Source organism: Natator depressus, chromosome 2 (assembly GCF_965152275.1).
Source record: "Natator depressus isolate rNatDep1 chromosome 2, rNatDep2.hap1, whole genome shotgun sequence".
Taxonomy (NCBI): domain Eukaryota; kingdom Metazoa; phylum Chordata; order Testudines; family Cheloniidae; genus Natator; species Natator depressus.
In genome coordinates, this window is record NC_134235.1 from 32322973 (window position 1) to 32345322 (window position 22350).

Below are 22350 nucleotides of genomic sequence, written 5' to 3' on the forward strand. Positions count from 1 at the left end.
ACTCACTGAAGATGTAACTAAAAAATGTTAGGACTTTGAGTAAGGTTAACTGTCCAAGATTCCTTTCAAACTCCCCTCTTTATTATCATTTGGCAGACATAATCCTTGTGTAGTCCAAGAAAATACTGCAACTACTCTATTGCAAAATTGCTGTATCTGACTAAGCTTGTGCTCAAATCATAATACTTACTTTACATTTTCAAACCACTGTATGAACCATTAACTAATTATAAACACATGCAAACCCTAACTCTTATATAGGGCTTCTCCTCAGCAAATCTCAAAGCACTTTACAAAGAAAGTTAGTATAATTGTCACTATTTTTTCAGATGGGGAAATTGAGGCAAAAAGAGGTACAGTGATTTGCCCACAGTCACCCAGCAGACCAGTGGAAGAGCCAAAAATAAAATCCAGACCTCAGTCCAGTGCTCTATCCACTCCATTCCCTCCTTCATGGTCTAATTAAAGGCCTCTGAGTCTTGACTGCAGACAATCTCTGACAATCAGTTACTTAGGATAGGTGGTTATGCAGTTGAGAAGTTGTTGAGTATATTGTCCCAGCAAAACACCTCTGTGCTGAGCAACACTTCTTCCACAGGAAAGTAATTTACTAAGGGTTTACTTTAAAGATCCATTTAAATAAAGGCTTAATTGACTCGCTTTCCTCTTTAACAGGAATTGTCTTCACAGCCAATTCTGGCCTTCAGGGGCACCCCCATGATGGGAAAGGTCTCATGTTTGCAGGGTTATACTCAGGCTTGCTCCTTACTCCTCCCACAGCCCATGTGAGGAGTGAAAAAGCATGGTGTCTTGTGGAGGGTGCTGCAAGATATTTTGCTTCTTGATGTATTTTTTCCTCTTTCTAATGTACAGATGACAACAAAGACAGAGAATGAATGTGAAGTAGAAATAAAATCTAGCTATAGTTATACATGTGGGTTATTGTGTAGGTGTGTGGGAGACAAGGGCCAGGCCTGCGGCCCCCCCGAATTGCAAAGAGGGCAAGTAAGAGGATGGAGTGCAAAAATAGCTCAAATATCACCTTTGTCCTCTGCAGCCCCTGCAGGGCCTGTCCTCTTATGCCATGTTAGAGCAACTCTTAGATTATTATACACATGTTGTGGCTCCTATAGTTACAATGAAATAAAAATACCCCAAATCCATAGAAGGAAAGTCCCGTTGTGCCAGTGGATCTTGAGTTTTCTGTCATTTTTTGGTTTCTAAGCTGGCTAATGATATCCCAATACTGGCAAATTGTGTCTGGCACTTTCCAAGAGTAGTAGGGTGTCCCTAGCTGGCAGAATGGAACTGGTGCTCTGGTACTGGTCCAGTTTGAAAGAGGAGTATACACATAATTGAGAGCATATTTTTCATATTACTTTTTATGTGTCTCTCTCCTTTTCACAGAAAGAAGTGGAAATTAAACTTGAGAGCTACAACAATTATTTTAGAGACGTTATCCCTCTTTCCATCTGCTTCTCTGTGCCTTAATGAAAACATACATACATACATACATACATACATAGCCTCTCCTTGCCCAGGCAAAATGCTCATAGACATTGCTGGGAGTTCCGCTCGAGCAAGGAGTACAAGATTGGGCCCAACCAATACAGAGACAAATAACACAGAGACAGAAAATGAAGTGTGTGTATTTCAGAGAGGAGAGTTGTTAGGAAGTGGGCAGGCACTCTCTCCCTTGCTCAGTATATTTGTGGATTTATTTAAATATCTTTTTTAGCCCCACTCACAGTTCCTTAACTGTCTCTACAATCACCCTGCTTAAGATGTTCAGTGTTTTTGCTGAGATAATACATTTTTATGGGAATAGTTTTACCATACAGAGTATTGGGTATGACAGAAGATAGAAGAATTAAGCCTAGTCTTGCTTCACTGGTTTTTCATAAAAGAAAATATTTCCTTTATAGCTTGGAATTAAATAATAGAATGGTTGGAGTCTTTCTCCTTCCTTTGAAATCACGAGAGAGATATTTCTTTTTGCACAATTGTAGAACTAACCTATGGCCATTAAGGTTCTGAGAGCATGCTACTTACACTCCTTAAATGTTTTTGTTATTGTGTGGGGCAGTCTTCTCCGCCTAACTAGGGACTTCATACTTTTATTATTATTTAGTGTATATACACTGCTCTAAATATATAGGGATTTTATAAATACACAAATGACAAGGTACCTGCTTCAAGGTGTTTATAGACTAGCTATACTGCAAACACTGCAGAACATAGGGTCTGATTGGACAGGCTTTTGAGTCAATAGGAAGACCCTTGTGCCTGTTACCTTGAATAGACTCATTGACACTTATTATTGGACAAAGTGCTTGTTATTCCACAGAGAATGTATTTAGAAGATCAGGCCCTAATTCAGACAAGCAGAAAATACACAGGATAACGATTCAAACATAAGATAGCATGAGGTGACATCAATGAGGAGATCATGTTTTGAGGGATGCATGAGGCCAGTGGGCTTTAAGGAATGATGAATTTGGAAGAGGAGGAGGCAGAGGATGATTGACAGGTAGGATGTTGGAAGATGGTTTATATAGACATATATTTATTTTTAAAGTTTAGAAGTAAAGCATTTCAATATTTCATAGAAGAAGGAAGCAAATCATTCTCTCTAAACCACTCCCTGCTTTCACTGAGATTAAAGGTCTGTCTCATTCACTGCAATGTAAGTCAACAGAGACTTTTATATCACACCGAGAAAGTAACATGCTTAGGAATTATTAAGACTTCAGCACACAGGAGATGGGTCTCCCAGCTATAAGAATAGAGGAATATATAATATAGGAATTTTTGATTATACAAATATTGGTATAATTCATTTTAAGAACTGCCTCTTCTGTGTAGTAAAGTTAGGAGACTTCAGGATCATGCTCTGTGGAGCCCCATAAAGCATGTAAAGGTTCAACTGCTTTATATTGCAACAGCAGCAGTATTTTGGCTTCTCTACAGGGGTGAGTGGAAGGAAATCTTTTTTCAGTCAGCACACTACACATAAAGCTGAGTTTTGAATGAATGGAGCTCAAGTGTTGTAAAAACATAAGAAATCAGACGGGTAAATAATGAATACTGTGCAAGCACATTATTCCAACTGATTATGCTTGAGGTCACCAGAATGCTTACATTATTCTGATCTTGCAAGGTGTTCCACACAGATCAGCCTCTGCACAGAGCTCGGCTGCTGACTATGGTGACAGGTTTCAGAGTAGCAGTCGTGTTACTCTGTATCCACAAAAAAAAAAGGAGTACTTGTGGCACCTTAGAGACTAACAAATTTATTTGAGCATAAGCTTTCGTGAGCTACAGCTCACTTCATCGGATACATTCAGTGGAAAATATAGTGGGGAGATTTATATACACAGAGAACATGAAACAATGGGTGTTACCATACACACTGTAAGGAGAGTGATCAGGTAAGGTGAACTATTACCAGCAGGAGAGCGGGGTGAAGGGGGGGAAACCTTTTGTAGTGATAATCAAGGTGGGCCATTTTCAGCAGTTGACAAGAACCTCAGAGGAACAGTGGGGTGGGGGGTGGGGAAAATAAAAATGGGGAAATAGTTTTACTTTGTGTAATGACCCATCCACTCCCAGTCTTTATTCAAGCCTAAGTTAATTGTATCCAATTTGCAAATTAATTCCAATTCAGCAGTCTCCCAACACCACATTCTACAAGCCATTACCCTCTGATCCCACTGAGAGTTACCAAAAGAAACTACACCATTTGCTCAAGAAACTCCCTGAATTAAGCACAAGAACAAATCCGCACAGACACACCCCTGGAACCTTGACCAGGGGGTATTCTATCTGCTACCCAAGATCCATAAACCTGGAAATCCTGGATGCCCCATCATCTCAGGCATTGGCACCCTGACAGCAGGATTGTCTGGTTATGTAGACTCCCTCCTCAGGCCCTACGCTACCAGCACTCCCAGCTATTTTCGAGACACCGCTGACTTCCTGAGGAAACTACAATCCATCGGTGATCTTCCTGATAACACCATCCTGGCCACTATGGATGTAGAAGCCCTCTACACCAACATTCCACACACAGATGGACTACAAGCCGCCAGGAACAATATCCCCGGTAATGTCATGGCAAACCTGGTGGCTGAACTTTGTGACTTTGTCCTCACCCATAATTATTTCACATTTGGGGACAATGTATACCTTCAAATCAGCGGCACTCCTATGGGTACCCGCATGGCCCCACAGTATGCCAACATTTTTATGGCTGACTTAGAACAACGCTTCCTCAGCTCTCGTCCCCTAACTCCCCTACTCTACTTGAGCTACATTGATGACATCTTCATCATCTGGACTCATGGAAAAGAAGCCCTTGAGGAACTCCACCATGATTTCAACAATTTCCATCCCACCATCAACCTCAGCCTGGACCAGTCCACACAAGAGATCCACTTCCTGGACACTATGGTGCTAATAAGCGATGGGCACATAAACACCACCCTATACCGGAAACCTACTGACCGCTATGCCTACCTACATGCCTCCAGCTTTCATCCAGGCCACACCACACGATCCATTGTCTACAGCTAAGCTCTACGATACAACCGCATTTGCTCCAACCCCTCAGACAGAGACAAACACCTACAAGATCTCTATCAAGCGTTCTTACAAATACAATACCCACCTGCTGAAGTGAAGAACCAGATTGACAGAGCCAGAAGAATACCCAGAAGTTACCTACTACAGGACAGGCCCAACAAAGAAAATAACAGAATGCCACTAGCCATCACCTTCAGCCCCCAACTAAAACCTCTCCAATGCATCATCAAGGATCTACAACCTATCCTGAAGGACGACTCATCACTCTCACAGATCTTGGGAGACAGGCCAGTCCTTGCTTACAGACAGTCCCCCAACCTGAAGCAAATACTCACCAGCAACCACACACCACACAACAGAACCACTAACCCAGGAACCTATCCTTGCAACAAAGCCCGTTGCCAACTCTGTCCGCATATCTATTCAGGGAGCATAGGACTTATGCTCAAATAAATTTGTTCGTCTCTAAGGTGCCACAAGTACTCCTTTTCTTTTGACTTTAGTGAGGCTCCCTTCAGACATGGAAGTGTGCCTCTGCAAAACAACTTGCAGGATCAGGGCCTAATTTACTGAAAATCTTGAGTCAGCCAGAGATTGTTTTTATAATGCACCTGGAACATCAAGTGATACTTAATTTTCCCTTGGAGACTTTCACCCGGTAAACAGTTTGCAGGAGGCAAAGACCACAAGACAAAGAAGATGAACCTGGTTTTTGGGATACTGAACGAATGGAGAGAAAGAGGAAGAGATGAACAAGGATTTTAGTCTGGGGAAGAATGGGGAACAGATGAAGCTGGGTTGAGGACATTGTAGACCAGGAGATACTCTGGGTTTAAGGACTTGGGAGGAGGAGCTGTAGGAGAAGCTCCAGGATTGTATAGAGATTTGAAGCATTATGCAAAGCGCATTGACACAAAGGAGAGAATTTCTATTGACTTAAAGGGCTTTGGATCCTTCCCTTGCAAAGGGCCCCAGGCCTTAGAAGCCCCAGAGGAAGGGGTGGAGGAGATGGTCTACCAGGCTGTAGGACCCTGCCTGCGGCTTCAGGATATAGGCAGAGGAATTGGAAATTCTTTGTGGTGTCAACTGGCAACGGTTGCCAAGGCCAGAAAAGAGAGACAAAGCTGAAATGTGAGAGGCAGTTACAGTGTGGCCAACATCTGCCCACAACCCCAACCAGCAGGCTCCTGGGGGAGCTACCAGGCTTTGGAGAGGAGCGGGAGAGGAGAGGTGGATCTTGCATTAGGGCCTTGCGGAGGAAGAGAGCCTCTAGGCCAGCGGTGTCCAATATGTTCGCCACTAGCCACATGTGGCTAATAGGCTACTGAATTGTGGCTAATGCGAGTGGCTTTTTTTATAATGTGGCTTTTTTTATAATGTGGCTAATAAGAAAAATTCAAAACCACCAGTGTGGCTAGCAGCGAATTTCTATTGGACCCCGCTGCTCTAAGCTGAGGACTTTGCCGTTCAAGCCTCGGGGAGGGAGGGAGGCAGCCCTGCATAGGGCTTTAGGACCCTGAGGCACCACAAGCCCCGCGGCGCTAGGACCTGGCGGAAGGGGCGCGGGGGCCGCTCCGAGATGCTGTGGACCACAGCACCACCTACTTACTGCAGCCTCCGGCCCCCAGCGCATCCCTCTGGCGCGCCCCGGCTGCGGAGGGCGAGGGCGAGTCTGCCCCGCCGGACAGCCCCCACGTCACAGCCGGAGCGCGGGGATAAAAGGGCCGGGAGGCGAGGCGCAGCCGGACTCGTGGGGCGGCAGCGCCCCTGGTTGCTCCCCAGCAGAGGCGGGGGGCTGGCGAGGGGCACGTTGCAAAAGCCGCCGCTTCACCTCCCGGCCAGGCAGCCGCTCCGGCCGCCCCGCGGAGCCCCCGCGCCCCTCAGCGGAGCGGCTCCCAAACTTCGCCTGCCCACGTGTTGCTGGCGGAGTCCCGGGGAGCCCAGGGGCGCCGCTTCCTTGACCCGCGGCCGGTGCGGCTGGAGGGGCTGCTCCGCGGCTTGCTCGGCGCTGAAGGTACGGACCGTGCGCCAGAGCCTGCCCCGAGGGGCGCCGGGCTCCTGACCCGCCAGTCCCCCGGTGGGGGGCAGACAAAAGAGCCCGGCGTTGCCTTGGCACAGCGAGCCCCGGCCGAGCCTGCCTGGCGCTCCCTGAGGGCAGCCACCTGGGGCAGAGCTGGGGCTCGTGGCGGGTCGTCCCCGCGCCGCTCCGTGTTGCCATCCCCGTGGCCTCGGGGCAGGCAGGGAGGGTGGGACTAACCCCCCGTCCCCGTCCCCCCTCACACACACACATAACCACCCCTCTCTGCGCCTTGTCTGCAGATCAAAGGAGATGCTGGGAGCTGCTGCCAGCTCGCAGCGCCTGGCCAGGGGCGCGGCAGGCGGGTGGTGACTCCGCAGCCGGAGCGGACCCTACCGCCGCTCAGCCTGGCACCGCCGCTCCCCCCGGCGCCTGCCCCAGCCCCGCCAGCCGACTGATTTGCCCCCTCTGAGAGAAGCTGCCCACCCTCGCCGCCCAGGATGCGGTTTCGCCTCTTCTCCTTTGCCTTGCTCGTCCTGAACTGCATGGATTACAGCCACGGCCAAGCCAGCCGCTGGAGACGCAGCAAAAGAGGTCAGTAGCGTGGCACCCACCGTTGCCCCGGGGCTGCGCGGCCCGCCGGCGGCTGCCGCCCCCCCTGCCTAGCTGGGTCCGGGTCCGTGCGCTGGGGGGGGGGAGCGCCTGTCCGGCACGCGCGGCCGGGGACCGGCCAGCTCCCGGGGAGGCGGGAGTGTGCGCTGGCGGCGCTGAGCAGCCTTAGCCTAAAAGTGACTTATTGGGGAGCAACAAGTGCCTCCTGCCCGCTCCCCGAGCTGGCCCGGGAGGTGCAGTCGCTCTCGCCCTCCCCACTGAGCTCGCCCTCCCGGCTGCCAGGCAGGTGGATTAAAACCCCATCAACAGAAGGCACCGCCTCAGCTGCCCTGCCTTGAGTCCCACGCCCCCCAGTCCCCTCGGAGCTGCGCTAACTCGCAGAGAAACCCCGTGGGCTGGTTGGTCCCAAACGGAGGAAATCCCCGTTTGCACGTGGGGAGTTGAAAATCCCAGCCGACCTGCGTTTGTCAGCGAGAGCCGTGGGACCGGGCGATGAACGTGGCTCTCTGCTGGGGGGGACACATCGTGCTGAAACGGGGGATCGGCGCTGTAAGCTGCGACGCCCGGTTTGCTGGGGGGGGGGGGTCTATTTAGAGTAGGGTGGATTGGGTACCGGGAGCCCGTCAGTGAAAGGGGCGCGTTGCGTGTGCGATGCGACTGCCCATCCCAGCACCAACGGGACTGGATCCAGGGACAGGACATTAGATGGTCTGGTGAACAGAGCAGCAGTGAATCTAGAAGCCGCAGGTCCATTGATGGCCATGTGATCTAGATTCACCTGCACAGTCCTATTCCAGCGCTCACTCCCCGCTGCTGAATGACCCAGCGATAGCCAGTGGGTAACCGCCTGTGTGCGAGCGAGCGAGCCCTCTCCCCTTGGGACCTGAAAGAACCAGGTTGTTGATTGTCCGCGTCGTAATTTCATGCAACGTCTCCCGCAGCCCCAGAGACTCCCCTTTGTCCCAGGAGATAGTCTTGATAGCGCTGCTGATTCTAGATCAATAGGTCCCGACTCTTCCCCTGCCCAGCCTGGGAGGTGATCTGTTTATAACGGGCTTTATGGAGAAATATTCCTGCCTCTGGCTCTCCTGGGGGCAGCGCTTCTGCCCGCCTCTCACTGCTCTGTTAAACTGTTCTCACTTCAGCCCTTTGCCAAGCGGATGCAGCACTTCTCAGTCCCGAGTACGCCTGAGCTCCTTTTACAGACGGGATCTGGTCTTATGCCTATGGTGATTAGTTGCACATGGTAAATTATTCTACCCTTCAGAAGTTATTACCTTGCATATATCTACAACTACTAATGAGCTTGTATTTACCACTGGAAGTAAACTACTTTGTCATTTACCCTGTAAATTGGTTTTAAACCAGTCAAAGTTTTTTACACTATACTGTTACGGATGACTGGTTTATATCTAGGAAAGGGATTTTTTTAGCTGAAAAAAAAAAGAGATCTAAATGTATTTCAGGGACTAAAATAGGATTTTGTTAAGTACATATTTGTTTAGGTTGGGAGTCATTAAATCTAGTTTAGAGTCTTGTTTCCTCATTATATTGTCCCAAGGAATGTTTTGGGCACTTTATAATGTAAGGTTTCAGAGTAGCAGCCTGTTAGTCTGTATCCGCAAAAAGAAAAGGAGGACTTGTGGCATCTTAGAGACTAACAAATTTATTTGAGCATAAACTTTCATTTCGGATACATCCAATGAAGTGAGCTGTAGCTCATGAAAGCTTATGAAAGCTCATGAAAGCTTATGCTCAAATAAATTTGTTAGTACTCCTTTTCTTTTTTTATATGTAAGGAGATTGATAACTGATTTTGGCACACATTTGTTTTTATAAATCAATTTAAGGAGTTTTAAGAGGGACCCTTGCTTTTTAAATAGTGAGTTTCTTGAAGTACACATTACGGACACACAGAGAGATGATTTTGTATGAGGAATGCATTTTAGAGAATTATCACAAAGTCCTAATTTGTTTTGCTTCCAAATATTGGAAGTTTTCAAAAATTGGAATTGCTAGAGATTAGTTATTGGTGTTGTGGAATATGTCATTACAGCACCCATGTGGACAAAAGTGTTACTGCATCTTCGCTCCAAATTCAGTTGTTTTTTCTGAGTCTTGCCCTCATCTAGAACTATAGGTATCTAAATTTAAGTAGTTATATTGGTTTTCCCTTTCCCCACTCTTTGCCCCCACCCCATAGTTAAGAACAACAGAAAATCTGGTAATTCAGCTACTACTCACATTTCATAAGACATTGTAATCAAAAGGTTATTGGTAAACCTGTTAACGTCTCCAGTACTTAGCAAATATAAGTCCAAATAAAACTGCAAAGCAGAAGAGGCTTATACTTTCAGGCACATGTAGACTTCTGAGTGGGTCAAAATTACATTGTAAAATGATTTAGTTCTGATGTTTTCCCAACAGATGGTTTGCAGAATTAAATTTTTGTATGGCGTGGCTAAAACTGCAGCAGTCCTTTAAAGTGACCAGACTGACTATCTGTGCTAACAAAGGATATACTGTGTCTTTAATTAAATGTGGAACTACTTAGAGTGCTGGCTAGACAGTGGAGAGTGATAGCAGTATTTCTGCTTTACAGCACAGCTTAAGTATTGCATTGTGGGAGTATAGAAATGAATAGAGATCTAACTTGAGTTGCATGAATTGTCCCCCTACAAAAACTTAAGCTGGTTTTAATTGATCTCATGTTCACTGATTGATCTTAGACCAATTGTTGTACTTGCTGGATAACTGGCTTTCACAAAGGAGATTGATTTAAATTAGTTTCTTGATGGACATTTGATTACTCGCAAAATAACATTGGTATTGACAGTTGACTTACTGGATCTGTTTTGTGCTATCACCTAAGGCTTTCATTTTTGACCAAAGAGAATGCAATATATTTTCAGTTGATAAACTTTAAAGAAATAAAAGTGGCTGATGATAAGAGCTGAAGGCAAGATCTGTGAATATATTTGAAATTATAATTGACATTTACCATGCAACATACAGACTGAAGTAATGTCTGAGTTCAGGATTCAAAATTCCTGTAATTTCACAATTTTTCCATTTCTCATCTGTAAATAATCAGGCATTCACTGTGGGGTACTGGCAGTTAGAACTTTTCTGGCATTCTATTATGTATATTATGTGATCTCAGATGCTCCATAATATAGTTTTCCTAATGAAATAAAATTCTTGGCATAGATCATTTCTCCTGTGCAGTAGGAATCAATTGCATCCAGTTTGGAATGTCAAGCAAATCTACCATATTAACTGATTTTTAAAAAAAGCATTTTAAAAATCTGGACAATGACCTGTGGTTCTGCATTTCTGTGCATGGGAAATAGGATTTATAGCTAGCATATTCCAGGAGAGAATAGTAAATCCTGGAGAAGGCTGATCATATGTTTTCCTTCCTCCTTCTCCCCGTTTCCCATCCCAGAACAAATTATGTAACATAATACAATAAAAGTGGATGAAAAATTTGAGGTTTACATTTTGATTCCTAACAGGCATTGATTTCATGTTGTTAGTCAATTAAACAATATAAAATAAACAGGTCACATCAGAAATGTATTCTTTAAATTCCTCAAAATCAAGAGATTTCTATTAGTGCAATAGGAAAAAAAGTTTATAAATAAACATACATAACTTACACTGTCATTACTCTACACTTAATAGTTTTCTGCTGCGGCACTAAAATATTATTTGCTACAGTTAATTCATATCAATACTCTTATTTTCGGAGTGGGAAGTCTTTGTCCAAGGGTGTCTCAAAGCTAGGATTTACTAGGAAGATTGTTTACTCTTCCTGCAGAAACTGTTTTAAAACCTATTTTAAAGTAATATAGGTGGAACACCAGTAGACTAATCGTGTATACCAAAGTATCTTCTTTCCTTTTCTTGATCTGGAAGGCATAATTGAATTTTGCAATTCTCTTGGATACTTACTTACCTAAGTGCTTGCTTTTACACTGGTCTTATAATGCCTTGGCTTGTCTTCAGGTCCCTATTCCTAGCTCCCTCAGTGGTCACCAAGCTTGCCTTGTGCGCCTTACCAATTGCAGCCAGTGTCTTGGTAATACCTCTTTGGGTCAAGCAGTTTATTGCATTATGCATTTGAGTGAATATCCAGCATCAGGGACATGTGAGAGATCAAAAGCTTCAAACCAAAATTATCTTAAAACATCTAGGAACAGTATCCTTACTTACAGGATGAGGGATTGGGTTCTGGAAAGCAGTGACTCTGAAAAGGACTTAGTGGTCATTATAGATAACCAAGCTATAATGTGATGCTGTGACAAAAAGTCTAATATGGTACTTGGATGTATTAATAGGCAAATACTGAACAGTAATAGGGAGCTGATGCTACCTATAACAGCCAAGAGCCCAGTGGCTATGGCACTCAATTAGGATGTGGGAGACTGAGGTTCAAGTCCCTCCTCTGAATCATGAAAAACCTGGAAAGATCATGGTTTCATCCTGATGCAAAATGGGAAAAATTCTGTACTTGAACTTTTTTCTTTAAATGGCAGCAGGAGAGGTTTAAGTTGGACATTAGTAAAAACTTCCTAACTGGACATTTTTAAGAGCAGGTTAGACAAAACACCTGTCATGGATGGCCTAGATAATACATAGCCCTGCCATGAGTGCAGGAGACTGGACTAGAAGACCTCCCAAGGTCCCTTCTAGTACTATGATTCTATGACTATCCTTACAGGATTGGTGAGACCACTACTGGAATGTTGCATACAGTTCTCATGTCTACACTCTAAAAAGAGTTATGGAAAAATTAAAGAGGGCTAAAATAAAAGCTACAAGAATAAGTTGTTGTCTGGAAAATATACGTTGAGAAGGAGCTCAATATATTTAGCTTATCAAAGAGAAGGTTGAGGCAATGTGGCTATAATCACCAATATAAGGAAAAGATATCTGATTCTAGAGGGCTTTTTAATCTAGCAAGCAAAAGCATAATAAAACTAGAAAACAGTGGCTAGAAATTAAAGTCAACAAAGTTCAAATTGAAAACAAGGTTAACATTTTAACAGTGAAGGTAACCACTGGGATGTGGAAGATTCTTCCTCACTTTGAGTCTTTAAACCAACATTGGATGTCTTTCTAAAAGAGATGCTCTTGTTCAGCTACAAATTGTTGAGCTGGGTGAAATCTATGTGCTGTGTTATGCAGGATGTCTGGTTAGATGATCATAATGGCCCTTCTGGCCTTAAAATTATGAAAAACAAGTCACCTTCTATCTTTGACTTCTGAGTACAAAACATACCTAGGTCTGAGGCTACATCCAGACTTGGCTGGGTAAGTGAGATTCTTAGGCCTGGTCTATACTACAAACTTAGGTCAATGTACGCCACCTTATGTTGACATAATAATGTATGCATCTACACTACCCGGTCTCTTTCTGCTGACCTAACTTGCCTGTAAAGTTGACTTAATTACTCCACCTCCACGAGAGGCGTAGTGCTTAATTCAATGTTGATGGGTCGCCAGAGAGGCAGTGTAGACACAATGTTGTGTAAGTCGAGTGAATTGGCCTCTAGAAGGTATCCCACAATGCTCCACTGTGATCGCTCTGGAGATCGTTTTCAACTCTGCTGCACAGCAGCCATGTACACAGGAAACAGCCCCTCCCTGTTAAAATCCCGGGGACTTTTGAATTCCCATTTCCTCTTTGATCAGCATGGAGAACTTGCCAACCCAGCTAATCATGGCGACCCAATGCCCGAAATGTGCTGCAGCCTGGAGTACACAGGAGGTGGGATCTTATAGGTCTGTGGGGAGAAGAGTCTGTGCAGGCACAGCTCCGATCCAACTGAAGAAATGTAGACATCAATGAAAAGATTGTGCATGGGGAAGAAGGGCTACACCAGGGACACACAGCCGTGCTGCATGAAAATCAAAGAACTTGACAGGTGTACCAGAAGACAAGGGAGGCGAACAGTCATTCTGATTCTGCACCACAGACATGCTGCTTCTACAATGAGCTTCATGTGATTCTCGGTGGTGACCCCACCACTACCCCCAAACGCAGTGTGGATTTCTCCCAGGTGTCTGAGTTCTGGGCCACCTCAGGCAACAATGAGGAGGACGTTCTGGGTGAGGAAGAGGAGGAGGAGAAAGGGAGACAGGCGAGAGGTGGATCCATTTTCTCCCAGAGCTATTTTTAACCCTGGAGCCCAGACAGTTGCGGGAAAGCATTGTGGCTGAGCATGATGCCAAGGAAGGCACTTCTGGTGAGTATGCAATTCCAATCAAACTGTAGGGCTTATATGGTTTTATATTTTATGTTTAATCTGAAGAAAAAGTGAGCTGCAGTGGGCATCTGCTTCCCAGTGGCTGCTCCAGCTAGGCAGGGGGTGCTCCCCGCCCCCCCCCTCCCCCGGGTAAAAGACTGTGCACAGGGATGGCCCGGGAATCCTCCATGGAGATCTCTAGGAAACTTTCATGGAGGTACTCTGTCATCCTTTGCAGATGGTTTCTGGGGAGGGCTGCCTTATTTCTTCCACTACAGTGGAACACTTTCCCATGCCACTCCAATATTAACTTTGCTGGCATCATTGTGGTACACAGCATAGCAGCATGAGGACCAAGTCTGTATCCAGACGCTTACAGCATCTGCTCCCTTGCCACCTCTGTTACCCTCAGAAAACTGATATCACACAGGGTCACCTAGGGGAGATGGTGGAAGTTTTCATTACAAGGGCTCGTACTGGAAACAATAGAGAATGTGATCCACCATGTATGGTGACTTCTGGGTCCCTCAGCCACACTTTCCCTAACATGCTAATGGTTTGGTTGGCAGGGGTCAGCACTGACCTCAGATTCTGCAAGTCCAGGGCGACTATTACCATCAACGTTAAGGGAAGGGGGGTGGGCTTCCTGTGTTCTCTCATGGCTGCAAACCATCCCTCCCCTGGAGCCACCTCAGATGAAGACCACAATTTGGAAGGCTTAATGCTGGTCCCAGGTCTCAGAGCAACATCCATGCTAGGGGTTATTGTCCATCTGCTCACCTGTTCTCCCGATGTGGGTTTTCCACAAGTTGCAGCCCAAGCTTCTGAGCCATGCTCACCATGACTGGAAAAGCAAACCAGTTTGTTGAATAGCTAGGGATTCTGATTATGTTCTGGTTTGCACTTGAGTGTAATAAGGGGAGTGTTTTTTAAATAGCAACGTTGTACAGCGAGTTGTCTGTAATGCTCACAACAAGAGTGCACAGCTGAGCGGGTCCATGCTTCTCAGGCTATGTTGTATGCATAGTTAAGCCGGGCTTTCGAAAAAAGGCATGAGAAAAGTATGGGTTGTTTGCCATTGATATCAGGGTAGGTAGGGAGGGAGAAAACTGCATCTTGGGAGGCCAAAGCCATGTTCCTATTCCCCCCGTGACAATGTTTTGGTCCCACGTGGCATTGCAAGCCCTTCCCAAAACCCCCCTGTTCCCCGCGGCTAGTTGCACTGTGGAATAGCTACCCATGGTGCAGTGCTCTATGCATCAATGCAAGTGCTGCTAGTGAGGATACACTCCACTGACACAATGAGTGTGGTGTTGACATGCACCACCGACTTCATTACTGTGGGGCAGGATGTCAACTTACATTAAGTCGATTTAACTTTGTAGTGTAGACATGCCCTTAGTTGCAGTAGAGAAAAATCAGAAGATCAGGGATCTGTTTTTTTATAACATTGATTACAAGAGAACTCTAGCTACATTTTCTGGAATTGAGGTGTTTCCTTGAAAAAAGCAGGCATAGTAGTTTTTCTTAATCAAGCAGCACAGGTTGCTTTTGCACAGATCTAGTGAAGTGGTTCTCAAACTTTTCCATACTGTGACCCTATGTTATAGCAGGAAAAAAGTTTTAGGACATTGTGCCCCCCCACTTCCATATAGCTATTAAATAGGGAGGCTGGTCACAACCCCCTGAAACTTGGTTGTGATTCTCCCTGATTGAGAACCGATAAGAACACAAGCACATAAGAATGGCCATACTGGGTGAGACCAAAGGTCCATCTATCCCAGTATCCTCGCTTCCGACAGTGGCCAATGCCAGGTGCCCCAGAGGGAATGAACAGAACAGGTAATCATCAAGTGATCTATCCCGTCACCCATTCCCTCTTGGACCAGATCCTGTGCTCAGCTTAGGACTAAATCAAGAATTGCCTCTCCTTTTGTGGGTTTCAGAACTAGCTGCTCCAAGAAGCAGTCATTTAACCCATGATCAACCCATGATCTAGTGTGTAGTAACTGATTAGCTGATTGGGATCACGAGTCTGCATCAGCTTTAACTTTGTGTCTTTATAAAACTTGAGTCACAGAATTTATATATGAGTCATATATATATGAAAGAATAGAGTAAGGTGAAATCAAAATTCTGTGGCTCAAGTTATATAAACTTAAAGCCTAAATCATCTTCACAAATTGGTGTAGAGGGTGGGAAGGTTGGTGACATAGGAGAAGGCTATGCTTGGAGCTTGACCAATCCATTTTAGGGAGTGAGTGTGAAGCTTTAATGGCAATTTTGTCAGAATCTGCTTTCATATCTATTAAGCTTTCAGCCCTGGAGGTTGCAAAGAAAACATTGCAAACACGAATCAAGGATGAACTGATGAAGTGCTGTTTCTCTAACTGTGCAGACTTGACTGTTCCAGCTCACCCTGATGCTTCGAGACTTGCCAAGCTACCCCAGAATGAGATGTGACCAGTCTCATCAGTTTTCAATACTGATATTCAGAATCTGAGGAGCCGTGAAACTGAGATGAATCAGGCTGGTTTCTCACTGCTGCTGCTTGGAAAAGCTGACAGCAACAGTGTCAGGCTCTGGAGATATGTATTAGGATGAAAAATAAGGTTGGTTGAAGTGTAAAGTAGTGCCAGCCCTCCTCTGCATCTTTGTAGCAGCCAGGAGGCTCTGTGATGAGTGGGTGGGTGGGTTCTTTTGACAGACTGAAGCTTCAGATTTCAACACACCTACTAGTTGGAGGCTGGCATGAAAGCTAAGCCCTAAGTATGGAAGGGAGACAACCCCTCTAACTGCCTTAGGACCCTTGGGATTTCACAAGAATCTGACTTAGCTTCAGGTACATATCAGATTTTTTTTCTCCAGAGATTAAGGGGATTTCTGACAGCCTCCAAGGCCATCACCAGGGTGTGAGAAGCTAATCCCACCCCCTGACCTTGGATAGTTCTATCTCGGACATCTCAAATTCTAAGATGCACGTGTGACTCTGATCTCCAATTACCAAACTGTGGTCAGTGGAGCACTTGCTGGTCACACAGTGCTGGCTTCTCTTTGTGATGATGCTCAGATACTATAGTGATACAAATAAATTGATTCATGTAACTTTGCTTTAATCTTATCTAGTCTTAAATAAGCTTTTGTTAAAAGTCTAAATAACTGTCCCAAATTTTGTTTAGTGAGTATGGAATGGGAAAGGTTGGTGATTGCCTTTCCCAGATTTTCCTCATTATATCAAGAGTGGTTCCACTTAAAGGACATAAATAAAAAAGATAAAATGGGTGGCGTGGGGAGGGAAGAGAAGGCTACCTAAAAGAAAGCAGAAGGAAACAATTAATATCCTAAATACCTAGATCATATGATGGCAAAGGGAGGAGAGATGCCCATAAAACAATCCTCTATTAAGTTGTGGCCCACAATATAGAAGAAGTTTGAGGTCCCCTGATCCAGTATAATAACATAGGTTCCTGGAACATCATTTTGGTGCCTTCATAGTTTGCAGACTCTGGAAATCAATACCTAAATCAATTAAATATCCCCTTTCTCAAAATATTTAATCAATTGCAGCCAAATACTCAGTGCAGCTATAAGCTTTTGCCCTTTAACTTCTGATTTTTTTTTTAGAAAAGCTTATGCTGTACTCTTACTCTCTTCCTTTTCTATCAGATAAACTGATTGTGTGATTGAATGACTTCAACAAATTATACATAGTGTTTACAACAATCTTATACAGTTTCATAATTATGTTTCAGAGTAAATGAAAACATTCTTTTGACTGAGTTATGAACTCTTATGGATGAAGATAACAGAAAACCTCATATATAGTTGCTATAGGATTAAAGGTGTCTTTAATTCTATTTAAGAAATTCAAACCCCTATAAACAGGAAATTAATATTTGTCTACAAATAAGCCAGAGTGGATGGATTAGGGAGTGGTCAGTACCGGACTCTGGTCCACTGGATTCTGTCCCTTTTTAGCTAAATTTCCAGATTTTTCTTCTTTATTATCTGAAGAATTTTTCTACTTACAAATGTAAACTCATACACTGCACAAGTTATATGTGAAGAGAAGGGAGTATGGTAGGAAAAGTGTTGCTAAAGAAGTGTAGAAAGAAACAGTATAGCAATTTCAACTTTTAGACCCTATGTATACTAGGTGTCTTTTGTACCAGTGCAGCTCCTTTGGTGTAAACCCCTCAATGTAGACAAGCTACAGCAGTTGAAACAAGATCTGTACTGGGAAATGTACCCTGGTAACATACTGGGGTTAGCTACACCAGTGCAACCCCATGTTGCTCTAGTCCATGGTGTCTACGATAGGAATTTGTGGTGTTATAGCTACACTGGCACAAACTTACCAAGCCCTTAGCATTGCTCCAAGTGGATGTGCTGGATGGAGTATGTCATCACAACTATAGCTCTGATCCATTTCAGTCTAGGCTTGTATAATGACGACTTCTAGTTTCTGCCATGTATTACCACGAGATCTGTAATGGCTATTATACACTTTCATACAAATCCACTAACATATTTACCTAAAGAATCTACTAGCGAGTCTGCAGAAAAACTTCTGCCTATTTATTCTTTCTCTTTGGATGTTATGTTCTGAAGCCCTTGTACTTTTTTTAAGGTACATCTTAAAATTGCTGCCCTTTTCCCCAAACCCACCCCCTCCCATGATGATCTAGCTACTCTCCCCTATGTTTCACTCCTGTGGATGGTCATCTTTAGATAGGAGGGCAGAAGTCATGCAGCTAACGTCTCTCTTCCATTCAGCAAAGCCCCTTTTGGGACAGCTTGGCAGCCTAGTCTTTCTCTCATGAACTTATTGCTATGGAAGCAGCTGAATGATAGGAAAGACCTTCAGACCAGATATGGGCCCTGAACTTTCATAAAGTTTGGATCTGAACATTGTGGCTTGGACCCTGCTTTCTCATAGTTAATGGGGAGAATTCAGGAAATCACAAGGGGGTGTTCTTATCACCTTGCCACGTATAAAGGTTGTTGCTCATCAAGGTCCATGTTAATATAAACCTTAACATTCTGCTTTATCCATATGCTGAGGTGCTGCCATAGGCTGAAGTAGTTAATGCCTGTGCTTTGTCATGGCAATTGATCAGCTACTGCGTCTTGAGGAGATCTCAGTTCTGCACATGTGTTGTGAGCTCAAGATATTTTTCTCAATGCAACATTGCTAGCTAGTGAACAGCAGTGATTCCAAGGATGCTGTGATGACAGTGGGTTGTGGTTTCTTTGTTGTGATGGTGAAATGCTACAGAATTACGAGAGGTCACCACCATTTTTTTTCATTCAATACACTCTTTATTGAACTCTCCCCATGATGCACCTGATTTCAAAGACTTCTTCAGAACAGAGGCTCAGTAAAAAGGAAAATCTGTGACTAAAACTTTTAAGAAACCGATTGGGGTTTTTTTTGTATTAAAGTTATTACAGTAACTTTTGGTTCTTCTAGAATGTGTTTAGAGAAAATGTTTAAATTGACGCAAGTTTATTTTTTTCACTCAAATATTACAGCAGCAAAAACCTCATTGTAATCTGAGTGGGACTTGTGTGTTATGAGACTCTGTATAGAATATATTCCAAATGTTAGTTAAGAATATTATAATTTTCTGTATAACTGTAATGCCTATGAGGCCCATTGCGCTAGGCACTGTGCAGACACATAGTGAAAGATAGCTCTGCCCTGAAGAGTAAATAGACAAGACAGCCATAGTGTGGGAGGGGAAACAGAGGCACAAAGAGGTGCTGTGACTTGGCCATCATCATGCAGTAGATCAGCAGCAGAGCCAGGGAATAGAACGCAGGTCTCCTGACTCCCAGTTCATAGCCATATCCACTGAATCACACTGCCTTTCTGCTTTAAAATGTCATTATAGTGCAAGCCTCAATTTGAAACTGCAGAATTCTGGCATGACTATATTTCTGTCAGTGGACGTGGAAAAGGGGGAGTGATTGTTGTGTCTGCTGTATAATTTCCACCCTGCTCTCCCATGTGTGCACACACTCTTCTTTTAACCCTGCAGAGGCTTTCTAGTGGTTACTCCAGAGAAATCTGGCTCAGCTTGTTTTTGGGGAGGCAGGAAGGAGAGGAGCTATATTTCTCCTCTCCTCAGGTATGGATATCATCTGTGCCTAATTCATCTGTGCTTCATTAACCATAGGTCTTGTCTGCAGTGCTCTCAGACAGTGGTTTTGTTCTTGGTGATTGCTAACTTGGGTCTTCTTAGAGCCACTCACCCTTGGGGAATATGAGAGAGGCAGAGGGGCATCCTGGAGAGCCTCTGGGGTTTCTTACTCTGGGGAATCCCCAGGGTACAAAGGTTTGGGAAGCTGAACTCTCTGCAGCTTCATAATTCTCCTAGCCCCTTTGTAGGAAACACTGACAACCTCATGTTTCCTGGTCTCTGGGAGGAGGGAGGGAGGGAACAGGAACTCCCAATTCTGTCACTTCCCCTCAGCAAGAATTTAGGTCCAACACAGTTCCCGGAATATGCCCCTCCTTTTTTCATACATGGACCAAAAAGGCAAAGTTTGGAAAAAACAGAAGTAGAAACTTAAGGAAAATTAAAAAACAAAATGAAAAGAAAGTGAAGGTAGAAAGAAGAGTTGATCTGAGTGACCTGGGCTGTTGAGTTTATCCCTGATTTTCCACATGTCCCAGGAGCTCTGCTTCCCACCTTACTACCTAGCTTTTACATAAGCTTTTCCGTCCTCTGTTTCTTCTTTCCCCACTGAACACTTCATAATTCACTCAGTGACACACTGTGAGTGAAATGGCCAAGGCGTTGGGCCCGATTCCGAGCTTCCTCCCTCTGGGGTAAATCCGGAGTGATTTTAGGGGAATTACACTAGCAGTAATACCAGTGTTAGTTAGATCAGAATGAGGCATGCTGTGTTCCTTGTAACTTTTAAATGGTGCTTCTGTGCATTATGTATTGCAGGGCTCTTGTAGTGTCAGACATGCTGAGATCCAACCAAAAAGGCTGAAAGCTGGGCAATGCTCTTAAATAAGAGTTGGAGTTCACTTGAGAACCCAAATTCTCATTTTCATTCTTTCCAGTTCTATTTCCATCAGACTCCTGGAAAAAAATCTAGCAGCCTCCAACTTCTATTTTACTTATGGTAAAGTTAGCAGCAGCATAAATACATGTAGGTCCCCCCCCCGCCAACTTTTGGAGAAGGATTGTAATGTGACCCTTCTAAACCTGAATCCTAAAACAGACTTGGTCTCACGTTGTTTTCTCTTAATAGCTTTCCAAGCAGCTACTAAGTGAAACTACTGCATGTTCGTCCTGGTGTAATCTGAGGCTCACTGGGTAAAATAACAGTCTGTGCTACTTAAACACACTCTGGAAGGCTTAAGGAGGAGAGGAAAGAAAATATTTGAGGAGATCAACTGGATGTGGTCGAATACAAGTAACGTCACCTGAGAAGGATTAGAGCTTGCCAAAGCTTGACCTGAATGAGAGACCTCCATTTAGGTCTTGTGTTCCTACCAGATCAGCTGCTGGTAGTCTTTCCATGGGCAGTTTTCTACCAGCAATCAAACAATGAAAGGGTCTAGTGATTTGCTTGGCCTCAATGTCTCAGCTGCAGTAAAGTAAAAAAAATAAAATAAAAAAAAATCCCAGTTTAACATTCTTCCTCCTTATTAGCTGCAGCTGGCTCTTTCTAATTAGAAAAGTCTTAACATTTTTTCATTTACACTCTGTGGCTTTTATCCTCACTTAGAGCTCAGTGTGTGCTCTCTAACTGATCAAGCACTACACGTGTAGTTCATATGTTTAGCTTTGAGTTGCCTCAGAAAATACTTGTATTAGCACTTTACACTTTAAAACTCCACTTTAGAGTCCAACTGAAAATGTAGAGTACAGTGGCTATTCAGAATGGTGCAATATCAATGGTTGTCTTCCCCCTCACCCCCTGTAATCTATCTGTAAGTGCTTCAAGCCCATGTGTTTAGTGTGTAGTCCCTATAAAGATGCCAACTCCTTAGTATAGACCTTGCACTTCTAGAGTGCCTTCTACTGGAGGATCTCAAAGTCTTTTTCCAGCACCCTTGTGATGGAGGGTGAGGATCAATTACAAAGGTGGAAGCTGAGGCTCAGGAAGCAGGGCCGGCTCCAGGCACCAGCTTTCCAAGCAGGTGCTTGGGGCGGCATTCAGAATGGGGTGGCAGTCCGTGTCCCGTGGCGGCAATTAGGTGGCAGCTCCGCCGCTCTGCCCACTGCGGAGGCTTTTGGGCGGCAGCTCTGCCACTCTTCCAGGCACGGCGGCAATTCGGCAGCAGCTCCGCTGCTGTTGTGGAGGCGGCAATTTGGTGGCGACTGCTTTGGGCAGCAAAATTGGTAGAGCCGCCCCTGTGAGGAAGGTAAAGGCCTGATTATTTTTTTCCCCATAGGTGCTGAGGAATGGGAACTGCAGATGCTCAGTCCCTCTGAAAAATCAAGTTGCAAGTGTCACTTAACTAGAGCAGGTCAAAAAACGGGAAATATTTGTATATAGCTATCAAGAAAATCTAGAGTTTTCATAATTAACTATGGCAGAACAGGAACGGCATACTACGGCCATTGGGAGCTGTGAGTGGCTGTACCTGCGGACGCTCAGGTAAACAAAGTGTCTTACGGCCTGACAGGAGCTTACCCTGAACAAGCCGCGAACTAAGTTTGGGAACCCTTGGACTAGATGGACTATAGGTCTGGTCCATTATGGCAATTCCTGTGTAATTGTTTTGTGAAAAAAGATCGAAATTAAGGAAACTTTAACCAACTCTAGATTTTGCCAATTTCAGCACATAATTACTTGCCACTTTAGAATGTGCTTGCAATCAGTGGCCAAACCTGAGAGAAATGACCCACGCTG

At 44.5% G+C, this 22350-nt stretch overlaps 1 protein-coding gene across 4 annotated transcripts in view; it reads left to right on the forward strand.

Moving 5' to 3' along the window:
- Window positions 1-6333: 6333 nt before the first annotated feature.
- Window positions 6334-22350, forward strand: part of RSPO2 (R-spondin 2) — a 159586-nt gene continuing 143569 nt past the window's right edge. For 2 of the 4 annotated variants that reach the window (XM_074942977.1, XM_074942978.1), the window contains exons 1-2: window positions 6334-6598; window positions 6904-7195. In XM_074942977.1, the coding sequence (XP_074799078.1) occupies window positions 7102-7195 (94 nt within the window). In that variant the 5' untranslated portion in view covers window positions 6334-6598; window positions 6904-7101. Of the gene's footprint in view, window positions 6599-6903; window positions 7196-8414; window positions 8460-13345; window positions 13468-22350 lie in introns of those variants that run through there. The other 2 variants (XM_074942979.1, XM_074942980.1) reach the window with 2 other exon arrangements.